This window comes from Oryctolagus cuniculus, chromosome 1 (genome assembly GCF_964237555.1).
Source record: "Oryctolagus cuniculus chromosome 1, mOryCun1.1, whole genome shotgun sequence".
NCBI classification, from domain to species: Eukaryota; Metazoa; Chordata; class Mammalia; order Lagomorpha; family Leporidae; genus Oryctolagus; species Oryctolagus cuniculus.
Window position 1 is genome coordinate 184,408,387 of NC_091432.1, and position 25,349 is coordinate 184,433,735.

At 42.2% G+C, this 25,349-nt stretch overlaps 1 protein-coding gene and 1 pseudogene across 1 annotated transcript; one reads left to right on the forward strand and one right to left on the reverse strand.

Moving 5' to 3' along the window:
• Window positions 1-1,730: 1,730 nt before the first annotated feature.
• On the reverse strand, window positions 1,731-5,155 carry LOC138844440 (tropomyosin alpha-4 chain pseudogene; annotated as a pseudogene).
• Window positions 5,156-14,160: 9,005 nt separating this feature from the next.
• Window positions 14,161-17,918, forward strand: KLHL9 (kelch like family member 9). Its single transcript, XM_008254033.4, has one exon. It carries the CDS (start codon window positions 14,161-14,163, stop codon window positions 16,012-16,014), a length of 1,854 nt encoding a protein of 617 aa, XP_008252255.2. The 3' UTR covers window positions 16,015-17,918.
• Window positions 17,919-25,349: the final 7,431 nt, after the last annotated feature.

Sequence of the window (25,349 nt, forward strand, 5' to 3'; positions counted from 1 at the left end):
GCCCCTGCACCAACATGGGATACCCAGAAGATCTCTCTCTCTGTCTCTACCTCTCTCTGTGACTCTTTCAAATAAGTAAAATAAATCTTAAACACACACACACACACACACAAATGATGGCATGAAGGAAAAATCTTGCACAGTACTTCAAAGTTCAGTTCTACAATGTGTGCTTAAGCTGGCAGGACATTGGTATTTTTGAAATCTCAAATTTCCCAATAAAAACTGTTACAAAACCACTATATATTCTATATTGCAATCACATGAGGAACTTAGAACCTAAGCAAAGGTGAGCTTTCTTGAAGCTTACAGATTCTGTACTAGCTTGACGATCTCTGCCCAGAATAGGACAAGCTCTGTTTTTCCTCTTTTTCTTTTTAAGATTTATTTATTTATTTGAAAGGCAATTTTACAGAGTGGTGGTGGTGGGGGGAGAAATAGAGAGAAAAAAGAAAGAGAAGAAGAGAGAGTGAGAGTTCTTCCATCTGCTAGTACACTCTCCAAATAGCCACAACGGCCAGAGTGAGCCGATCCAAAGCCAGGAACCAGGAGCTTCTTCCGGGTCTCCCGTGTGGGTGCAGGGGCCCAAGGACTTGGGCCATCTTCTACTGCTTTCCCAGGCCATAGCAGAGAGCTGGGTCGGAAGTGGAGCAGCCAGGATTGAACCGCCACCTATATGGGATGCTGGCACTTCCTCTCCCTGTCCTTCATGAGAATTTTCTCCAAAGAACTTTGTGACTTGGCCATGGAATCCATCCTTGAAACATGGATAACTGGAGGTGGAAAGAGGGACTTTGGAAATGTGAGAGAAGTTAGGAAGTTGTGTTGACAAAGTGGGGTGTAGGATCCTAGCATTTTTACATGCTATGGGTAGAAAGTAAAAGGCAAATGGTGGAATGAAATGATCCATCAACATTATGAGGTCCAGTGGTAAAAGAGATTGGGAGTCAGAAAAGCATCCATTGGCAGTATTGATAAAATTCAAAGTGAGGAGGTAGCAGGGTCTAGGAGCAGGTAGATGTCAGAGATAAGGTGACCAGAATAACAATTCGATGGATTCAAAGGTTTCAAAAACGACAAAGAGCAGAATCTTCCCCAGCTTCCCCACTTGAAAAAACATCTGCTCCTGTGGTTTCCTTTATTTTCCCTTCAGGGTCTGGGTCTTGTTCTCACTACTCTGGACGGGGACCTCAAAAGGGAACTTGTGTCTATCTCTCAGAAGACAGAAGGTTCAAGGCACATTCAGAAGCAGAGCAGTGACAGACAAGCCTGGCAAGCTTCAGGGGTTACACTCATCCTTAGCTCTGACTTGAAGATGTTCCTTTCTTCATTACTCCAGTGATTTCATTTTGGATTTTCTCTTTCAGTTCAACTCCATGATGCTCCGGGGCCCTCGAATTTCATAAAGAAAGCTAGGAAGAAATATTGGGTGTTTTCATTAGTTTGGCATGCAAAAAAAAAAAATTAACCCTGAATTTAGATTAAATTGAACATGGAGAGAAGCACACTGAACATACTGAACATATAAATAGAAATATCTGTGAATTCTATCTCTGCTTCTCATCGCTGACTGGATGGGTGCCCCTAGAGACATCACTTCTCAATTCTGATTCACAGATCACTCACCTCACCCTGTCTGATGAGAGAGAACTTTTAGATGCTACCAAAGTATGAGTAGGTTTTGTGATGAGATAGCAGAGAATGAGAAACCAGTGAGTCAAGAAACTCTCCGTGTGATTTTCTGACATTCTCTGCCTGGCATCCTTTAGAGGAGGGTCCCTGTGTGGTCAGGGTGCCACATAGTCCTTTACTGATATGGCCATCCTTGTCTGGCTTCACCTTAGTTCCTGTACTTTTGTTGAACTAGAATCTCTGATGTAAGAAGAGTATAATATATTAACTTTCAGACTAATCACTTGAACTCCCTCTGAAAAACGTTCAGATACTATCTATACATGTTGACAAAGACAGTCCATTTGACTGACTATAGGCAGTGAGATTTGAAACTCATTCCTTAAATTTTGTGGGTCTCGGTTTATCTGCTTTTAAATGTGTATTTATTCATTTTAAAAATGTATTGGAAGGGAGAGAGAGAGAGAGAGAGAGAGAGAGAGAGAGAGAGAGATTTCTTATATCCACAGGTTCATTCTACAGATACCCACGATAGCCTTGACTGGGCCTAAGTGAGGAACCAGGAACTCCATCCAGTCTCCCATGTGGGTGGAAGCAACACAGGTTCTTGATCCAAAATCCAATGTCTTTCAGTCTCCCCTAGTAGTATCTTCTTTTATTTGGAAACTCTACCAAAAGACAGGTTTGATGTAAGGATGGCCAGGGGGTCTCTGGTATGTTTTAATTAGAAGCTATCATGGTAAATACCAAGTAAAAGCTGTCACAAACCACTTTTTGATAAATATATCAAAGAATATATATAAAATAATATATACATCAAAGAGATATATTCTGAGCTTAAACAGGTAACGATCTCTCTTTCAAAAGACTCTTAACAGGAAGCTAGATCAGAAAGAAGAGGTGGGACTTGGTCTCAGGCACTCTGATAAGGGATGTAGGCATCCCAACAGGTGACTTAACCTGCTGTGTCACAATGTGCACCCTTCAGTATACTGTTGAGCCAGCAAAATGCATGTTATAGATGTTTATCTCCTGTTCACAGGGATTTGTGCTGTACTCACAGTAATTCACTTGTCCATAGTAATATTTTCTTTTCTTTGTTTTGGGAACTCTGCCAAAAGACAGGTTTGATGTAAGATGACTAGAGTGTCTCTGGTGTATTTTATTTATTTATTTATTTATTTTTAGTTTCTGTAAAAATTTATTTGATCAAAATGTAGAAAAAGTGACACGATTACATATGATACAGTTGCAAGAATCTAAAGAAAATTGTGGGTTTTATTCCACGCACAATTGGCTAGTGTATTTCTTGGGTACTGTGATGCTTAATACAGAGGAGTGAGGAGCAGAGGGTTCAGATAAGCTAGAAGCAGGCTGCTTTTCAGTCAGAATCATAAACTTGAATTGGCCCCCACACTGTCTGAGAGTATGAAATGCTTCAGGTCTGGGATGTTAACTGAGAAAGCAGAAATGTAAGAAAGTGAAAATGTGCAGCTGCTGTCTACCAAATACTCCATATCCAGTTTCATCAGGAGTTTCTTGGTCTTTTTATTAATTTGGTCCTGATGACAGAATTCCAAAGTCCTAGATACAGAAATCCTCCCTTTGCAATTTCCTCAAGTATGGAGATGACATGAAGCCAGTAACGTTCCTGGCTCCCAGACAGGCCTCTTCGGCCCAATATGTGTTAATAAAAAAAAGGGAAAAAAAGCTCGCTCAGTTTATTGGTGACGAGCAGCCTTCTGATATGGCTGACCTGACCAGGACTGAACTTCATATGCATGCCAGACAAGCATGGGTCATTGTTGGCACAAGGCACCTGCTCCTCAGAGAACAACTCGGGAATGAAGGAAACTCAGAGAAAAGCATAACCTCAAGGAACTATCCAGAAAATCCTTGGGAAATGATGGTGACCGCTCCCCAAGCATTGTCATGCTGGTGGCTCAGAGAATGCTTGTTCTGCACAGTGGCGTGTGGAAAAGGGCCAGAGTGATTAGACTGATCTATGATTTACGACTTCCCACAATAGCTTGCCCCTCCTCCCCTTTTTTTCCTGCTCTGGATGGAAAATCCCCACCCATTTTAATGTCATAGTCACCAGCTTCCTGTGGTCTCCACAACAGGGGCCCAGAAGGTTATGTTCACCAGCATTTTAAATCAACCCAAGACTAGATAGATTATGAGGAGTCTGTGTTCTCAAAAAATCGGGGGGTTGTCTATTCGCCCAGGAATCAAATGCTCTCAGTCTTAAGAGAGGATACTCAGTAGGAAAGATCCTGTTAGGAAAACATGCAACTTCAGGCTAAAAATAGAGATGAAAAAGCTGGTGCCATTTGGGGAAAAAAGGAAGGAATTACATTGAACTGGTGCTCAAAGCTTCTCTGATACACAAAATATTTAGTCATGTATTCCTAACTGGCTTGACATTTCCAGCAAAGCAAAGATATGGTAACAGTAGGAACGTCTTACAAGAGAAGACAAACACGTGGAACACTACAGTTTCTGCTGGCACGAGGCTCTTCGGTTTGGGTTATATACAGTTAAGTTGTTTAGCGTCTCATCCAGTATCTGATGAAAACCCATGTTCTCTTCTGTCGCCTGGGCGAGTTTTTCTTCCAGGTAATCAATGGTCTTTTCCAGTTTGGCTGCCATTCTCTCTGCAAATCCGGCAGGTGTCTCGGCCTCTTTCAGCTTGTCGGACAGAAGTTTAATTTCTTCTTTGTATTTATCTTCCTTTCAGAATACTTCTCAGAGGCGGCCTCAAGCGACTTCGGATTATTAGTGACATTCTTGAGCTCTTCTTCCAGGTCACCACATTTTAGCCCAGACACCTCGTCACGCTCTTCTGCCCTTTCCAGCTTGCTGTCCAGAATGACCAAGTTCCCGGCCACCTCCTGGAACTTGCGGTCCGCCTCCTCAGCGATGTGCTTGGCTTCTTTGACTTGCACCTTCTCCTCATCTTTCACGGTCCGGTGTTCGATCATGGGGCCTTCACTCCCCTCTCGCTCTCATCCACAGCATTCTCGGCCTCTTCCAGCTTCTGCCCGGCTGTGGCCCGTCGCTCCCGAGCTCTGTCCAGCTCCTCCACAAGCTGGATGCGCGGATTTAGAGCTGCCACAGCGCCCCCCGCTTTCTCGCTCCGCTCACGCTCGCCGTCCAGCTCCCGCGGCAGGCTGGGTGCGCGGTCCTCCGCCTAGTCCACCTGCTGCTGCGGCGCCTGGATCTTGCATTTCACCGCCTCCAGCAAGATGAGGCCGGCCTTGGCGGGGGGGGGGGGGGGGGGGGGGAGCGCACGCAGCAGGGCGGCGGGGGGCGGGAGGCGGGCGTTCCGCTGAGGGGTGCTCAACTCATCTCCGGCAAGAGCCGCAGCAGCAGCGCCCCGGCCGCGCGAGCCTCTTCTGGTGTGTTTTAATTAGATGCTATCATGGTAATCCTCAAGTCAGAACTGTCCAAAACCTTTCTTTGATATATATTCTGAGATGAATCAGGTGAAGACTTCTCGTTCAAGGGACTCTTGAAGGAACAAGACAGAACAGGAACACATCAGTAATTCTAATCTAGGCTAATCACTTTAAAAATAGCTTTAAATCAACTGTGAAGCAGCCTCTAGGAATTTAGCATTGTGAGTGAACCACTTGGCCAAGGAATAAGGTTCAGTGAAAAAGCAGTAATTAGCTGTGCTTTTCACAAAAAGTAACGAAGAATTTTCAGGCAGATGTGGAACAGGCTGTTCTCTTTTACTACTGTGTCAATAGCGAAAGGGATGTTCCAATCCTTATGCAAAGTTACAATTAATACTTTTCTTAATCATGAAGTCAAGAGGCCTGTTATAAAAAAATGAGTTTGTGAAACTGGGAATTTACTATTCACAGAAACATGTAATGCACCGGCTCATAAGATTGCACTCAAAATATGGACCTTTGCAGTTTCGCCTTCAGACTTTCAGGTTCTACCCATTCTTAGTATTAGGATGTCAAGGGGGTCATTAATCAGGAGCTTTGGGTCTGCACAGGAAACTAGAGGAAGGGAACACGTTCTGGTCCTTTTCTAAAAATAATATTTATTTATTTGAAAGAGTTACACTGAGCAAGGAACACACACACACACACAGGAGAGGGAGAGAGAGAGAGAGAGACAGAGAGAGAGAGAGACAGAGAGAGAGAGATTGATTTTCCATTTGCTGGTTCATTCCCCTAATGGCCATAACCACCAGGGTTGGACAGGGCTGAAGCCAAGAGTCAGGAACTTCTGGATCTCCCACATGAGTGCAGGGGCCCAAGCACTTGGGCCATCTTCCACTCCTTTCTTAGGCACATTAGCAGAGAGCTGGATCGGAAGTGGAGCAATCGGGTCTCAAAAGGGCATCCATATGGGATGCCAGCATTGCTGGTGGCAGCTTTACCCTCCAAGCCACAACGCCTTCCTCTTTGTCTTTTTCCTCTCCACAGCTACCCATGGTCCAGAAGGGTCTTGTCCTCTCTGATGCTAAAGACTTTGTTACAAAGACTGTGAGAAGAGGCTTATTTCAACATTACTGTCAATTCCTGCTGTGAAGGAGTCTCTTCAACTCTAGAGGCAAATTCCCAGAGAGCAGCGCGTCTGCACAGATCAGGTTCTTACCCTCCACACAGGTGGTCTCTGACTGTCACACTTGTCTATCCAGGGGCTCTGTTCCTGTAAGAGTTTTATCAGCCCACCCTGTCCCGTGATCCTGATTTCAGTTTCCTTTAAACTACATGGATTGCCCTGATGTTATTAAAAATTTTCAAATAATAAAAGGAGACTTCTCTCACATACACCCTGCAAAGCCTAGAAGTATCGTTGAACTTTTACTTTCATTTGTGTCTTTCTGGGAAAGCCTTCATTACTTTAAGTACAGAACAGGAAGCAGCTGTGCTAAAAGGGCAGTGCAGGAGAAGAAAGTGAAGAGGCTGCCCAGTGATTTCTGCCTTGGAGAAGGAAGCTACTGCGATGCGAAAGGACTAGATCCAGGAAAGCAGGGCGAGATGCCGGGAAAATTGTGCCAGGTTCCTGACTCTCCCGAATCAGCAGCAGACTACAGTATCTTTCCCATTCTGTCCTATGAAATTCCTTCCAACTTCAGGTACTGATTCAAGCCACCATGCTAACTTAACACAAATTATACATATCTTGGATATGATGCATACCTCTTTTTTCGTGTTAAAGGTTTTGCCAGAATTTAGCTCATTTTTTCTGTCAGTCAGCTACAGAGAAAGAGATGGTAGTTTCAAATCATTCTATAGAAAAAGACATGTAATGTTCTGACATAGATCTACATTGAGCAAATGACAAAGTTAGATGGTAACTGCATAAAGAACTACCCTATGTAGCTTAAAGTGCACTTTTGTCAGCTCTACAATTTTGTAAACTCCATTTTTCATTTGAAAAGCTGAGGTTAAGAGAAGCTGAGTTATTTCCAATCACAACAGAGTTGCATGCAGAATCCCATATGGTGAGTTATGGATAGTTCCCTAAGTTGGATTTCTGTTCTTTTAAATCTATTTTCTTACTTGCAAAAGTATTCTTCCTGCTCCTTGGGCCTCTCTTTTTGATGTTGCTATAACTGTATTTTCTGTGGTTTTAATCCAATCTTTGTCTTTTACCTGAGGTTTTACGGAAGAGAAATTTTCTGATCCAGTTTCACTCTTCCACCTGATGAATGAAGTATCTCTGAATTTTATATTTATTATTAATATTTAACTATTATTATTAATTTTTTAAAGCCATGAAATTTCATGGTTTTTATGAAACCCCTGACCATTATAAAGGTTCTAAAGGCAATCAGAAAAGATCACCAAGCAAAACATCACGGAATAGAAGGGCATAAATTCTTACAGAGCCAGCACCGTGGAGTACCAGGTAAAGCTGCCGTCTGTGATGCTGGCATCCCATATGGACACCAGTTCCAGCTCCCTCTAATGGCCTGGGAAAAGCAGTGGAAGATGGCCCAAGTGTTTGGGCCTCTGCCACTCACATGGGGAGACCCAGATAAAACTCTTGACTCCTAGCTTCAGCTAGCTCAGTCTGCCACTGCAGCCATCTGAGGATTGAAACAGCAGGTGGAAGATCTCTCTGTCTCTCCTTCTGCTCTGTAACTCTGACTTTCAAATAAATAAATACTTTACTAAAGGATTCGTACAAAATCTAGCTCTAGAAAATGAACTGTATTGGGGCTGGTACTGTAGCATAATAGGTTAACCCTCCGCCTGCAGTGCCGGTATCCCTTATGGACGCCAGTTCTAGTTCCAGCTGCTTCTCTTCTGATCCAGCTCTCTGCTATGGCCTGGGAAAGCAGTGGAGGATGGTCCAAGTGCTTGGGCCCCTGCACCTGTGTAAGAGACCTGCAGGAAGCTCCTGGCTCCTGGCTTAGGATGGGCTCAGCTCTGGTGGTTGCGGCCATCTAGGGAGTGAATCAGCAAATGGAAGACCTATCGCTCTCTCTCCCTCTCACTATATGTAACTCTACTTCTCAAATAAATCAATAAAATCTTTAAAAAAAATGAATTGTAAATCCTTAATGAAAAGAATAATTTAAGAATATAAAGGTGAACAGTTTTTACACAATTAGTACAATGTAAAGGTGAGCTTATCATCCAACCAAAATTACTAAAATATAATAATTATAGTTTATGCTATAGGTAAGTAAATTAGTAATGCCATCTATAAGGGGTAAATGCCCATAAGAACTGGATTCTTTAACTTATAGTTCCTTAACACTACCAAAAAGTGTTGTGATAAATTTGACTTGATTCACTTCATGATGAAAGTAGAAAGATACAGTCTTTTTTTTTTTTTTTTTTTTGACAGGCAGAGTGGACAGTGAGAGTGAGAGACAGAGAGAAAGGTCTTCCTTTGCCGTTGGTTCACCCTCCAATGGCCGCCACGGCCCGTGCGCTGCAGCCAGCGCACCGCGCTGATCCGATGGCAGGAGCCAGGTACTTATCCTGGTCTCCCATGGGGTGCAGGGCCCAAGTACTTGGGCCATCCTCCACTGCACTCCCAGGCCACAGCAGAGAGCTGGCCTGGAAGAGGGGCAACTGGGACAGAATCCGGCACCCCAACTGGGACTAGAACACGGTGTGCTGGCACCGCAAGGCGGAGGATTAGCCTGTTGAGCCACGGCACTGGCCATGAAAGATATAGTCTTTTAAAATGACTAGACTTGTGGCCAGCCTTGTGACATGGTAGGCTAAGCCTATAGAACCAGTATCCCACATGGGGGCCAGTTTGAGTCCTGACTGCTCCACTTCTGATCCAGCTCCTTGCTAGTGGCCTGAGAAAGCAGTGGATGATAGCCCAAGTGCTTGGGCTATAGGCACATTGGAGGCCTGGAAGAAGCTCCTGGCTCCTGGCTTAAGATTGGCTTAGTTCCGGCTGTTGCAGCCATTTGGAGAGTGAGCCAGCAGATGGAAGACGTCTCTCTCTATGTCTCTCCCTCTTTCTGTCTATAATTATGCCTCTCAAATAAATTAATAAATAAACATTTTTTAAAAAGATGACTAGATGTGTGGAAATATAATAAAGTGTATCTGTCCAAAAGAATAATTCCACCAAGGAGCAGGAGTTGAACCCAGCAGTTAAGACACATGTATCCCACATCAGAGAACTTGGTTTCAGTTCCCAGCTGCAGATCTTGATTCCAGCTTCTTGCCACTGCATACCCTGAGAAGCAGCATGATGGCTCAAGTAATTGAGTTTCTGTCACTCATATGAAAGAAGCCTGAATTGAGTTCCTGGCCCAGCCTTGACTATGTGGGCATTTGGAGAGCAAACCAACAGAAAGGAGCTTTCTCTCTCTTCATTCAGTAAACAAACTAACGTAATAATAATTTCATTAATCACAGAGGTCCAGAGCTATTATCTAGCTGGCAAGCTGGACATGAAACAGAGAACATTTCTTTCCGTGACAACCTTCCAGGTACAGTAGCTGTACTTGTTTTCTTTTCCAGATAGAGATTGATTCCTTGGAAGTATCTCTTTGCAGGCAGTATGGAGCTGTCCCTGCTCAGGGGAATCCTTTCATCCCCAACTCCTGCATGAAGCAAGTTTCTAGGACTTCCCAATGCAGATAAATCCCGGGAAGCACTTCTCCAGGTCAGTTTCCTTCCAAACACCGACTTCTTCTGACCTCCTGGATCATCTTCTGGAGTACTGCTGTGGATTCTTTCTGAGAGGAGGAGTGTGGTGGGGGCAAGAGGCGCGGAGTCACCACACAGAGCCCGGGAGTCGGGTGAAAGCGGGCTAGAGGCGAGCAGCTCACAGACTTGTGTATTTCTCATTCCACCACACTGGAGGACCACAGTGGTCTAAGCCTTGCAGACCTTACTGTTATCTATCAGAAACAATAGAAAAAAATTGAAACAGACTAAACATCCATCAGTAGAAACACTGGTTATATAATTTATGACCCACCTATTCAGTGGGTAATAAAACAACTGCTTAAAACTATAAAGGGCTGGCCTTGTGGTGCAGCCTATTAAGCCTCAGCCAGGAACTCGGGCATCCCATACAGAGCAGTGGTTGGAGTCCCAGCTACTCCACTTCCAACCTAGCTCCTCTTCTGATTCAGTTCCTTCTAATGCCTGCCGATTCACCCGGGAAAGCGACAGAGATCGCCCAAATACGTGGGCCTCTGATATGGAAAGAGGAGACTCGAATGAAATTTCATGCCCCTGGCTCCTGCCTGGCCCTGCCCTGGTCACTGAAGCCATTTGGGGATGAATCAGGGGATGGAAGATCTCTCCGTCTCTCTCTCTCTCTCTGTCATTCTGCCTTTCAAGTAAATGATAAATTTTAAAAGATAATAAAAGCTTAAAGAAACTCTGTATATACTAACTCAGGGAGAGCATGAAGTTAAAAAAAGGAAAATGCAGAATCATGTATAAGATATGCATTCTTGTATATTCAAATAGGTAAAGTGTAATAAAAATGTAACTATGCAGGCACCCGCACTGTGGCTAAGTGGGTAAAGCCACCGCCTGTGGTGCCAGTATCCCATATGGGCGCCAGTTCGAGTCCCAGCTGCTCCACTTCTGATCCAGCTCTCTGCTATGGCCTGGGAAATCAGTAGAGGACGGCTCAAATCCTTGGGCCCCTGCACCCATGTGGGAGACCTGGAAGAGGTTCCTGGCTCCTGGCTTCAGATCAGTGCAGTTTGGGCCATTGTGGCCAATTGGGGAGTGAACCAGCGGATGGAAGACCTCTCTCTCTGCCTCTCCTTTTCTCTCTCTCTCTCTCTGTAATTCTTATTTTGAAATAAATAAATATATAAATTTTTTTAAAAAAATGTACCTATGCAACTGATAAAGGGTTAATATCCAGAATCTCTAAAGAGCTCAAAAATTCAACAGCAAAACAAACAATCCAGTTAAGAAATGGACAAAGGACTTGAACAGGCATTTTTCAAGAGAGGAAATTCAATGGCCAACAGACACATGAAAAAATGCTCAGGATCACTATCAAGGAAATGTAAATAAAAACCACAATGAGGTTTTACCTCATCCCCGTTAAAACAGCTCTCATACAGAAGTCAACAAACAATAAGTGCTAGTGAGGACGTAGGGAAAAGCTGCCCTAACCCACTGTTGGTGGGAATTTAAACAGGTGTAGCCACTATGGAGAACAGTATCAAGATATTTTACAAATCTGAATACAGCCCTACCATATGGTCCAGCAAGCCATCCCACTCCTGGGAATTTACCCACACAAAAAGAAATCAGCATATGAGTTATTTGTACCCCTATTTTTTATTATTTTTTATTTATTTGACAGAGTTAGTGAGGAAGAGAGACAGAGAGAAAGGTCTTCCTTCCATTGGTTCACCCCCCAAATGGCCACTACAGCCGGAGCTACGCAGATCTGAAGCCAGGAGCCAGGTACTTCTTCCTGGTCTCCCACAGGGGTGCAGGTGCCCAAACACTTGGGCTATCCTCTCCATTGCCTTCCCGGGCCACAGCAGAGAGCTGGACTGGAAGAGGAGCAACCAGGACTAGAACCCGGTGCCCATATGGGATTCCAGCACCGCAGGCGGAGGATTAACCAAGTGAACCATAGCGCTAGCCCCTGTATCTTTATGTTTATAGCAGCTCAATTTACAATAGCTAAGATATGGAATCAACCCAGATGTCCATCAGCTGATGACTGGATAAAGAAATTATGGTGTATACACACACACACACACACACACACACATACTCACTATGGAGTACTATTCAGCTGTTAAAAATGAAATCCTTTCTTTTGCAACAAAATGGATGCAACTGGAAACCATTATATTTTTTGAAATAAGTCAGTCCCCAAATGACAGATACCATATGTTTTCCCTTATCTGTAGTAACTAATAGAGTACCTAAAATATAATGTATTGGGGTGAAATAGACAGTTGGAGATTCAATGATTGTTTACAGCCATTGTCTCTACTGTTGAGGAACAATGTGGCTTTTTTTATTTTCATACTATTTATTGAACTCTTTTCTTAGTGTAGGGTTAACCTTATGAATATAAAGTAAACAGAAGGGGCTAGCACTGTGGCATGGCAGGTAAATCCACTGCCAGCAGTGCCGGCATCCCATATGGGCACTGGTTCGAGTTCCAGCTGCTCCACTTCCAAGCCAGCTCTCTGCTGTGGTCTGGGAAAGCAGAAGATGGTTCAAGTGCTTAGGCCTCTGCATCCATGTGGGAGACCTGAAAGAAGTTCCAGGTTCCAGGCTCCTAACTTTGGAACAGCCCAGCTCCAGCTGTTGTAAACATTTAGGGAATGAACCAATAGATGGAAGATCTGTTTCTCTCTCTCTCTCTCTCTCTCTCTCTCCTGCCTCTCTGTAACTCTGCCTTTCAAATAAATAAAATTAAAAAAAAAAACAAAACAGAGTGAGAATAGGAGAAGGCTGAGGAGGAAGGGCTGTAGCGTGGGCCAGAGGGAGGGTGGGTAGGAAGTATCACTGTGTTCCTAAATCTGTATACATGAAATACATGGAACTTGTATACCTTAAATAAAAATTTTTTAAATGTAACTCCCTTAGTTTACATAGGCATAAAGAAAGTCTGGAAGGATTTAGAGGAGTAATAATCTCAGACTTTGAAAATATTGGGAGAAATTGCATCAAAGTATTCATTTATTCATAAGCCAAAAGTTAAAATAGTAATTAATGAAAGTTAATAAAGTAAGATAAAAATCAATAGCAGAGAAATACACTGTCGTGACAGTATTTCTGAAATATGGACTTAAATCAATATTCTACCAAACATAACCCAAAACAGGGTGAGTTTCTATTAAGTTGATTTTAGTTTCTATAGGACAAGAGAGGCTAAGAATGTATATATCCAGGTAAAAATAATGGTCAAAGAAACTATGTTATGTAACTAGTGGAAAATTGTGCATTTAAAATGTGAGTGGTAATCAAAAGCTTGAAAAAAAATTATGATGGCATTGCATTGTTAAGCCAGAAATGATGAATATACTAGGTTTTTACTATTCGTATGGTCACATTTTACTAGCGACAAATACTATGTTTCCAACGATAAAAATTTCAAATATGAACCCAAATCATTGAAGTGTCTGTTAAATTATACCGGGTAAAATTTATGAAGTGTTTTATAGAGAAAGATCATTTAAGCATCCTCCCCCTACGGTTACTTTGCCAGGCGGCCTCTCAATTTATACAAAAATCGTTCTTATTTCATTGTTAGAAGCGGCCAGCGAGCCTACACCTTAAAGAAGAATCCAGACTCATCTACACCAAATGCGCGTGTAACTTACGGGTACTCCTTCCGGCCTACCCAGCCTCACGCACACGGAGACTCCCCCGCGCCCCGCTACCACCCACCTGCGACCGCTCGGCTTCTCCAACCCCCGCACGCCCCGCCCATCCCGCTCTTCCTCCCCCTCCCGGACACGTCGGCAAGCCCGCCCACCAATCAGGGCAGACGGCTGCGCAGGCGCAGTAGTTCCCACGGACGCTCCTAGCCCGGGGGATCCTGGGACTAGGCCTTTCCGGAAGGATCGGCTCGGCGTCAGTGGCTAATTCTGTGTTCCCGGCCCAGGCCCAAGGCCAGGCGGTGTTCCAGGCCCTTGCTGCAAAACTGGCCGGTGGCCGCGGCGACGGTCGAGTGACAGCGGAAGGCGCAGGCGGCCGCCCGCGGAGGAGCCCGGTCGCGCCGCAGAGTGAGCGGCGGAGCCTCAGTACGTGGCGGCACCTCCCCCTCGGCTGCGAGCGGAACTGCTGAAGGAGCGGCAGCGCAGGCCAGACGAGGTGAACCGGGTCATTTAACTGCCTTAAGGTGATGAATCGCCAGCCTAATAATTAGATTTGAGGTCCACCGCCGTTTGTGGCCCTGCCGCTGGAGAGTTTCCAGTGGACGACTGACTGGTGTGTCCTGAGGGGCGCCACGGTGACTGCTCGTCCTTGCTAGGGGAAGTGAGCTCTGTGGACATCTCTGTTTCCTGAAAAACATTCGGGTTATAATTGCTTTCTTCGGCATACATCTGTACAAGAGGGAGGCTTTCACATGAAAGTGTCTCTCGGTAACGGCGAAATGGGCGTCTCTGCCCATCTGCAACCTTGCAAGACGGGAACCACACGGTTTTTTACCAGCAATACTCACAGTTCGGTGGTACTGCAAGGCTTTGATCAGCTTAGAATAGAAGGTTTGCTTTGTGATGTGACCCTGGTACCGGGCGATGGAGATGAAATCTTCCCTGTTCACAGAGCGATGATGGCTTCTGCTAGTGATTATTTCAAGGCTATGTTCACAGGTGGAATGAAAGAGCAAGATTTAATGTGCATTAAGCTTCATGGGGTGAACAAGGTTGGTCTGAAGAAAATCATTGATTTTATTTATACTGCAAAACTTTCTCTTAACATGGACAATCTTCAGGACACTCTTGAAGCTGCTAGCTTCTTACAAATCTTACCCGTTTTGGATTTCTGTAAAGTATTTCTTATATCAGGAGTCTCTTTGGATAACTGCGTTGAGGTTGGACGAATTGCTAACACCTACAATCTAATAGAAGTGGATAAATATGTTAATAATTTCATCTTGAAGAACTTCCCTGCTTTACTGAGTACTGGAGAGTTTCTAAAACTCCCTTTTGAACGGCTTGCCTTTGTGCTTTCCAGTAATAGTCTAAAGCACTGTACTGAACTTGAACTATTCAAGGCTGCCTGTCGATGGCTAAGGTTGGAAGATCCTCGGATGGATTATGCTGCAAAATTAATGAAGAATATTCGATTTCCACTGATGACACCACAGGACCTCATCAATTATGTGCAGACCGTGGATTTCATGAGAACAGACAATACCTGTGTGAACTTGCTTTTGGAAGCTAGCAACTACCAAATGATGCCATATATGCAGCCAGTGATGCAGTCTGACAGAACTGCCATTCGGTCTGACTCTACGCACTTGGTTACCTTAGGGGGAGTGTTGAGGCAACAGCTGGTTGTCAGTAAAGAATTAAGGATGTATGATGAAAGAGCACAAGAGTGGAGATCTTTAGCCCCCATGGATGCTCCTCGTTACCAGCATGGCATTGCTGTCATTGGAAACTTCCTTTATGTGGTTGGTGGTCAAAGTAATTATGATACAAAAGGAAAAACTGCTGTCGATACAGTTTTTAGATTTGATCCTCGATATAATAAATGGATGCAAGTTGCATCATTAAATGAAAAGCGCACTTTCTTCCACTTGAGTGCTCTCAAAGGACATTTGTATGCAGTTGGAGGGCGCAGTGCAGCTGGTGAACTGGCCACAGTAGAATGTTACAACCCACGAATGAATGAGTGGAGCTATGTTGCAAAAATGAGTGAACCCCATTATGGCCATGCTGGAACAGTGTATGGAGGCTTAATGTATATTTCAGGAGGAATTACCCATGACACTTTCCAAAATGAGCTCATGTGTTTTGACCCGGATACAGACAAATGGACACAGAAGGCCCCAATGACTACAGTCAGAGGATTGCATTGCATGTGTACAGTTGGAGATAAGCTCTATGTCATCGGTGGCAATCACTTCAGAGGAACAAGTGATTATGATGATGTTCTAAGCTGTGAATACTATTCACCAACGCTTGACCAGTGGACACCAATTGCTGCCATGTTAAGAGGTCAAAGTGATGTTGGAGTTGCTGTCTTTGAAAATAAAATCTACGTTGTTGGTGGATATTCTTGGAATAATCGTTGTATGGTAGAAATTGTCCAGAAATATGATCCAGAAAAAGATGAGTGGCATAAAGTTTTTGACCTTCCAGAGTCACTCGGTGGCATCCGAGCTTGTACCCTCACGGTTTTTCCCCCTGAAGAAAACCCTGGATCACCTTCTAGAGAGTCGCCACTCTCAGCACCTTCAGATCATTCTTAGATCTAAGGTGTTATATCTTGGCAGTTCTTCATGGATGATCTCCTATTTCCCCTTCAGTTGTATCTTCTTCACAATGGTTGGTAGTTGTGAGATAAAAAGGTAACATTATTTGTCTTGTTTGGCTTTGTTTATCAGGTGGCTAACAAATGCATTCTGAAAGTGTATTCAACATAGCTGTTTTAACAAATGAAAGGAGATATGCAGAACAATGTTTAAATTAGATGTCTCTTTGTGGTGTTATTAAGTCAAATTGTAGGTGACTGTAGTAAATGTAATTGTGTGCATTATCCTTCAAAATTTTCATCTTTGAAAAACATCAAGGGGAGGTCTGCTGTAACCTAAAATAATAAATGAAAAGTCACCAATTATTAGCTACCTCCCTCTTTTCAGAGTTTTTCACACATGTCAACTCATTTGGTTTTGTGGTTGCATATGGAGTATGTGAAGTTTCTTAGGTCTTAGGCAGATAGGAGAAATAACAAAAATATTAACCAGAGAAACCAGTTTAGCCCTAAGTCAGCATTTGGTTTCTCTCCCTGGAGACAGTGGAAGGGTGAAAGAAAATATATGCATAATAAGACAAATAGGTACACACATATATAATTTTAAAATTAATTGGACTGTTTTAACCATAGTGACATTGTTCTTAAATTTGAATTGTTTCCATTAATCAGCTATTTAAGTGGGAATTCAGTATCAGAGAATAAATATCTGTATAGTCATACTGAATTTAGATAAGGGCTACAACATTCTAAATTGACAACTGTATTTGTCATTTGACTATAAATTGTTACTTCAGATGAAACTTACATTTTTCTGCTTGTATATTTTCTTTAGAGTTGCTCTTATACATGTTATTTAGCAAAGTTCAGAATTCATAGAATTTGCTTTTTCCCAATAAATTTAGGCTCTGCTATTTTCTACCTTTTCAGTAAGGCTTAGGATATTAAAAAAAATGTAGTCTGAACAAAGCTCTAGGGTTTTAAGTTTAGTCTCCCAGTATAGTCATCCTACCATGATTATTTTGAGATTTCAGGTGATTGCTCTGGTGCTGCTCAAGCCCATGTGCATTCTGAGCTGTGTTATCTGCCTCAAGGTTAAGATCTGAGCAAGTAGTAGATATACTCTCTTTTGTATTAAAGCAGAAAAATGTCCTTTTGGCCATGTCTTGAGGACAGGACCAACTTCAGATTCCCTTAAGAGCCAACTACAGAAAGCCTAAAACACAGTTGTGTTGCAGGCGGTACTAAAGTAGACCTCCAGCCTCTTGAATACCAGTGATATCCCTATTGGTTGAGAATTACATGGGGAAGATTTACATGGAATTGTAGGAATCTTCTTTAACAAGTGATTCTGAGGAGATCGTTTATGGGAATAGTTATTTGAAGAAAAAATTTTTTATATATATTCAAATAGGTATATCTATATCCCTATACCTAGTAGATTGTCAGAGTGTAAATCAGGAACAACTTTATTGACAATCCCATAGTAAAACTCAGGAACCAAGGTAAAAGGAATTGGCTTCCAGGGATCTGAACTTTATACTTACTGCCCATACAAGTGTTGATTCGTTTTAATGGTTTATATGATTTCTGCATTGGCAGAAGTTTTCATACTATTTTTTTTAACAATTCCATTTTTTATTACTAAAAATAGCATATTTGCATACATTTAGAAAATAGAAAAAAGTAGAAATTGCTGTTAACTGTATTGAATAAGCAAGAAATGGCATCTCAGTCATTTCTTTGATTATTAATGAGATTGAATTGTGTATTTCTGGTAGCTGTATTTCCTTTTGGGTCAAATGTTCATGTTCTTTGCTCTTATGATAACTATTGCAGTTGCATTGTTTTTCATATCAAATTATAGAATCTCTTTATATAATAAATGTAATTTAACTGGTATTTGCATTGATTTTTTTTTTCTCAACCCGCCATAGTTTTATAACCACAGGGCTGTTCAGTTGATTGTTGAGATGGAATCTGTCCATCTTTTTGCAGTTTGACCTTGAGAGAATTTTGATATAATTTATTTTTAAATTTAGTGTTGGATGCATTACTTTTTCAGTGCTAATAATGACATACCAAACTGGTATTTGCCCTGCTTGTCTTTTCGACTGTACAAGCTTTTCTTTTGTGGAAAAAGGTTTCTGTCTTCTATTACATTTAACCTTGTTGCTTGTTGCTTTGTAATTAAGTAATGCTAAACCAAGTCATCCAGTTCTTCCATATATACCACCCACAGGCCTCCCACACCTCATCTCCCATCCTTTTACTTCCCAGTTTTCTGTGGTTGCCAGCTGTCTCTGTAATTATAGAAATAACTAATACTCCTAATTAAATATTATACTAATACTCCTAATTAAAGCTGAAATTCCTTTCTTACAAAGCTGGAAATTTTAGGTAACTGAAATGACTGACTAGAAAGAAATTTTCTTAAGCAGATAATTTTTTTAATGAAAATTTAGACTGAAAAATATTCACAGAAAAGGGTAAAACCTTCAAGCACATAAAGCATTGTGTTAACAGTTGTTTTGGTTTTTCTGATAAGTATTTAGAGGGTAACATTTGTTCATGTTCTGATATGAAAGTGTTATGTCTACTGTAGAAAGTGCAGGCAAATAAAAGTAAACAAAATTTAAATTACCCATGATTCCACATGCCAAAGATAAGTTCTCTGGGTATGTTATACATATCATATGTACAGACATTTGTCAAATAATTTTCAAATATGCCAGACCCTAGGCTAAAGTACCTAGATGATAAAAAGAAGTAACATGCATTTTACAAAGACAGATAGCTATTATTACAACTCTATCTCAGTTTTTAAATAAATCTATATAAGAAAATAATGGGACTGGTATTGTAGCATAGCAGGTTCGAGTCCTAGCTGTTCCGCTTCAGATCTAGCTCCCTGCTCATGTGCTTGGGAAGATGGCCCAATCCCTTGGGACCCTGCACCAATGTAGGAGACCTGTATGAAGCTCCTGGCGCCTGGTTTCAGCCTGGTCCAGCCCTTCTCATGGCCATTTGGGGAATGAGCCAGTGGATAGACGATCTCTATTGATCTCTCTTTCTGAAACTCTGCCTTTGAAATAAAATAAATCTTAAAATAATAATGATAATATGTAGGATGTTTTCCCTATTTGTCAAATTCATGTGCATTAAGAAAAACATACCACATAATCAAAAATTAGTCTTTCTTTGAACTCAGAGATGGTACTTAGAAACCTTTGGGTCAGCTGCTAGCAGTCATTCTGTATCACACACATATGTTCATATAAATATGAGGGTCAAATTATTACAGCTGTAGCCATGCAACTTTTACATAAGTCAGGCAAAGACACACATACATAAGCACACATATGTGAACAGTGAGTGGCATCAACTATCTCCTCATTTTCCAAGACACTGTCTCATAGCGAGGCATCCTCAGGATGGATGTAACTGAAAATGTGATTCTTAGTGCCTCCTGAAGGGTACCTCTGGATTCTCCTCTTTTCTATACAGAAATGGAAGAATGAGATTAGATTTAATTCAGTCTTAGGGCACAATGAGTATAAAGCTGATGACAGGAGCCATGTGAGTCCAGTTTTATGTGTTTGATTGTGTACAGCCCCTTCTCTAATTCTGTGTTCATACAGTATAAAAGGCCATTCTAAGAAAGACTTAACCACCTCTTATGGATACAATAGAGATTTTTTTTATTATTTGCTTCACTTCACCCAAGAACCAATCAGTAAGGTCCATGTTTATGTATATGGGGGTCAGATCAAACTTCTGATTGAACCAGTTGTTGCTTGGGGAATACACTTAACCATTTAGAAGTCAAAACTTCTTCCTGCCAAGACTACGGATCTATTAAAAACTTCTTATTCATGTTAAATCATGAACCTAAATTTACCCAGTATGAAATCATAGTTTAATTCAGTGTAACATTTCTGTTGGACAGTGTTTAGTTTTTTTTATTAATCATTCTTTATATGAGACAATCACAGAGATTTCATAAACCTTTCATACATCAAAGGTATATGCACACTTGAAGACTTTATCACATGGGCTCGAAGATTGAGGAAAGAGGGTTTTCTAGCCTATTAGGCTGGCTCTTCATTAATGATCTCATTCATGTCCTGGCCTTACCATAATTTACCCCGAAAGACAAGTAAGTTATGGATTCCATTGATCTGCCCATGTTTTTTACTTGCTAGATTGTGATATCTTCATTTCCTCTTTACCCTCACTACTTACCTGGTATCTAGTCTGGCCCTGTGCAACAGGCTGGTAGTCATCATCTGGAAATACCTCTATGTGCAGACAAAGATCAAGGAGATCCCTCTCAAAGCAGCCCCTAAACCCAGTGTGTAGGAAGGGATTTTGGATAGTTTGCTTTCTTTGCTGGTCAAATTTGCAGTTGATACCCTACCTCTGTGAAGATTTGAGTATATACAGATACAGGGAAGCACCATCTGGCCCAGGCAACAGTTAGGATTACAGCTCTGAGAGTAACCTAAGGCTGCTGAAGTCTTGATCTTGTGGAAGATGGGAGCAGTAGAGGGCTTCAGGAAAATAACAGAATTGAAGCCATCTCACTACAGCTATTAACCAGTTTTGGAGCACAAACAAGTTTTTAACCAGAGAGATGTCCAAGATGTTTTTAGGGAGATGAGTGGACATGGCAGTATTAGGCCAATGATAAGAAATGACCAGGAGATTGTTAGGGACATGTTTGAGATGATGGGTATCAGGCACAAGAAAAATAAGACAACCTGTGTACTCCTTTACTCCATCCCTGCACAGAAATAGTAACTTCCCTGTAGTGCTCCTCAATCTTTCACTGTCCCACTATTGGTGTTCAGGATCACAGGAAGAAAAAAAAATCTCAGTAGTGCTCCAGTTTAATTTTCCAACAATTCTATTCTCCACAAATTGGACATTTAACATGTAAGAACTACTTGTGTTAATAACATCAAGGACAGTGCTGAGAAACATTGTACTCTGGCACAGATGAAAAGACTTTGGTTTGATATCATAGCCCTGATCATCCTCTTCTAGCCTGAAGGATCTGAGCCACATATTACTTTGACAGAATGGAGCAGCAACTGAGTTCCAGCCAGATGTGAAACTTCGTATCACGTGGCTTCATACACTATATTCCATATTTATTGTAGCATGTTTTCCAAGAAAATAAGGACACCATTCTCCTTTTTAGTCCTGTTTGTAATCATACTGTATTGTTCCTAAAACAACTAAAGCACTGTAGGCAGTCACATGACACCATCTCATGTTGCTCCTATGCTAAGGACTACCTCAGCTTCACTGTGTTCCTAGAACCTCCAAAATAAGCACTAGTTCACACTAATTACCTCACTTTAATCCTGCGCTCATACCCTTTTACCCTACTTCCACTTTAGAATCATTTGGTGCAAGCCAAATGCTATAGAAATCTCCTGGGCCTCATCATGGTTCTTCATGGTGAGTCTTCCCACTTACTGAAAAGGTTAAGAAAGCGGATTTGATTTGCTTACCAGGTCAAAATCACCAGGAGAACTGTTCCTAGTGGTCTGTATCTAATGGGTTTCATTACAACTCCAGGAAAGACAGGGGTATAAGAATTCCCAGAGAGAAGAGACATGGCCTTCCAGCCCCAACTGTGCTGCCAGTGGTCAGAGGAGAAATCTGGTGCTAAACTTTCCTTTTTGAGGTGAGGAAGCTGGCAGGGGACCCTTTTATTTTAGACACTAGAGATGAGTTTAGCTATTTTTAAAACACCTGAAAATTTTAGAAAAGAAAGCTCTACTTCCTTCAACTAATATGGAAGGACAAAAAGAGGGTGGAGGCTTCTGTTTGTCCATAACAGTCTCATAGTTACAGTGTAGATATTTTGAGTGTTAAAAATTCAGTGCTAGGAACACATCTTGTATCCACATCTGGAAATGAGAAAAGCAGCATATGAAACAAGCTTTGAAGACTTTCTGGAAGGTCCAAAGCAAATATTATAGACTTGACTTCTAAAAATCAGAAAACAACCTGAAACATGAGTATGATAAAAATCATCACAGCAAAAGAAATTAGAGGAAGTTCTGTGACAGATTGTATTTTGTGGGCAAAGATGACCACAACATTGTTCCTCCCAAATGTGCTTCGAGAATGTTGCCATTTGTCTATCAAAAAATTTAATCCTTCAATTCCCATTAAATATAGGGAAGTATGTAAAAGTGATTTGTTGGAAACAATGCTGTATGACTTCCAAAGTTAGGTTAAGGTTCGTCAGTCTCAGCAGCACTGACATTGGAGGCTGAGTAGGTCCTTGCCATGGGGTGCTGTCCTGTGCACTGTAGTATATTTAGCAGCATCTTTGGCCTCTAACCATTAGAAGCCAATAGCAGCACCCATCACTGGGCATATTCAGGCACTGCCAAAATTATCGTGGTGAACAAAATCCCCACCCTCCCCCTCTCCTGCCACCATTGAAAACTGCTCCAGTAGGTCATAAAAGGGATAAAGCTTGCTCATTACACCACTCACTTTTTAAATGTGTGTTTATTTTCATCTACTTGAAAGGCAGGGACAGAGAGACCTTCCATGTTCACTCCCAAATGTTCACTGGTTCACTCCCAAATCCCTGTAACAACCAGGGTTTGACTACGCCAAAGTCAGCAATATAGAACTCCATCCTAGTTTCCCACGAGGGTGGCAGGGGCCCCAACACTTAAGCCACCATCCACTGCTTTTCAGAATGTATCGACAAAGCTGGATAGGAAGCAGAGGTGCTGGGACTCAAACTGGCCCTCTGATATCGAGTGTGGGCATCCCAAGTGTCCAACTCCCACCCCTCCACTCACTTTTTAGCCCTGAATATACCTGAAAAAGTGTAACTGTAATGAATTACCATGCTGTCAGAAAAAACAACTATAGGAGAGGTGATGAGCAGATGCTCCTTTATTGGGCACCAACAGGTCCTGGCTCACAGATGGCACCAGACATATAAGTGATAGTGTCTACCATCAAGTCACTTGTGCCAGTCCATACCCTGGACATTGTGAAGCGGAGACAATCCTTTCTTCTGTTCTCTGTGTCCTTGACTTGCAGAATGTCAGTTGTTACTTAGTATGACACGTTTTGTAATCATTGTTTCAAAACAATATAATGGGTCAGAAATTTGTTACTGAAAATGAAATGAAAAATAACTAAATAAAAAGTCCTAATGATCATATTGAATGTGGGACTGTAAAATCTTTTAAAACTTCAGGAAAAAGCTAAAGTGGGACTTCATAGATTCTTTTAAACAGAACAGCTTCTAAGAGTCTTAAGTGAAAGCCTCAAATATATTCTCCCCTAAATGACAGGGCCCTAAGAAACCAAGCTCTTGCAACACAGCAGCCTCACAGGTAGCTCAAAGATAGGCCTACTACTTATTAGTATGCATTATAGATTGACGTAGAAAACTCATCAAGTATTTTCAGTAATGATATAAATTTAAGCTGAAAGCAGTAGAAAGAATGCAACATAAAAATGAAGTTTGGACTCCCTAACTTCCAGAAAGGAAGAAGGCTGAGAAGCCTGTTCAATTAAAAACATGAGCCACTTCTGTGGAAAGGAAGGGTGACTTCATAGGTAGAACCAGGGGGCCAAAGAGGAGGAAAATCACCTGTGAAAGGTCACTCCAATAGGACAAACCCATCGCTGAAAAACTGAAAACACCAGCCCTAATGGATACCAAAATTACAGTAGGCCAGGACCACTGTGTGCCTCCTGCTTCCTTCCATTTGAATGAAAGTGTTTGTTATTCTTACCTCATGCCTGTCTTAAACATTCCATGTTCAGAATAAATGGACAAATGACTTCTGTACTTAGATTATGGGTCTTCGCATCAAGAAGAGTGGCACTCACAGAACAGGGCGAGAAGAACCACAGCTCAAGAACTCTATCCGCACCTTGATCTTGTGTAGATGATCAAACCCTGGACTTGAATCTTTGCCAAATGCCATAATGAGATGACACTGGGAGGTGTTAAATGTATTTTACATGTAAAGCAGTAGGCTGTAGCAATCTCTGTTTTCCTAAGATGGCAATCTCTAATTACATGTGTTTTTCTAGAATGTTAGAAGTGCCCTATGGGGTCCAGTGCAGTAAAGCTACCACCTGCAGTGCTGGCATCCCTCTGGGTTTCAGTTCGATTCCTGGCTGCTCCACTTCAGATCCAGCTCCCTGCTAATGTGCCCGGGAAGGCAGTGGAAGATGGCCCAAGCCTTTAGGCCCCTGCACTCAAGTGGGAAACCCGGAAGAAGCTCCTGGCTTTGGCCCTGTCCAGTCCTGGTCATTGGGGCTATTTGGGGAGTGACCCAGTGGATGGAAGATTCTCTCTCTCCCCCTCTCCTTCTCCCTCTCCCTCTCCCTCTCCCTCTCCCTCTCCTTCTTTCATTGCCTTCCAAATAAGTAAATAAATCTTTTTTTTAAGTCATCTATGAAAACATATATCATAATATCGGTCTTCTCTTGAATCTCAATGTGTTTGTGACAATTGGAATGTGGCAGAAACGATACATAGGTTCTAAAATATAACTTCTACCTTGCTCTTCAAAGTGCAGTCGTGCTGGGGATGTCATGCAGTGAATAAAGCCCAGACCTCCTGGAGAGGACAGCCCCAGCTGAGGTCCCAGCTGACAGACTGCAGGAGCCACCAAACATCTGAGGAAGAAAAATCCCAAGTCTCCCACCGTATTCTATTCTGCAAAGTGCAAAATCACCTGAATCCTTCCAGGCTCCTCAGCTGAAATCTGGTATTGTGAGGAGACAAGTAATTCTTGCCATGCTTTGTCCAATCCCCAACTCACAATCTTTGAGTACAAGAAAAATGTTTTTAAGCAACTAAGATTGGATCATTCATAACATAGCATTATTTACTGTAACACACTGTGCACACAGTTAACTTAAATAAAAGGAACAGGGGCCGGTGCCATGGCATAGTGGGTAAAGCTGCCGCCTGCAGTGCCAGCATCCCATATGGGCACCAGTTCGAGTCCTGGCTGCTCCACTTCCAATCCAGCTCTCTGCTATGGCCTGGGAAAGCAGTAGAAGATGGCCCACATCCTTGGACCCCTACACCCACATGGGAGACCCAGAAGAAGTTCTTGATTCCTGGCTTCAGATCGGCGCAGCTCCAGCCATCGCAGCCATCGGGAGTGAACCAGTGGATGGACAACTCTCTCTCTCTGCCTCTGCCTCTTTGTAATTCTGACTTTCAAATAAATAAATAAATAAATAAATCTTTAAAAAAATGAACAGAAAGAAATATAATAATTTGAGTGATTTCAATTGGAATAGCATGGTGTAGTG

Coding starts and splice junctions, on each gene's coding strand:
- KLHL9 (XM_008254033.4), top strand. CDS start 14,161: ATGAAAGTGTCTCTCGGTAACGGCGAAATGGGCGTCTCTGCCCATCTG.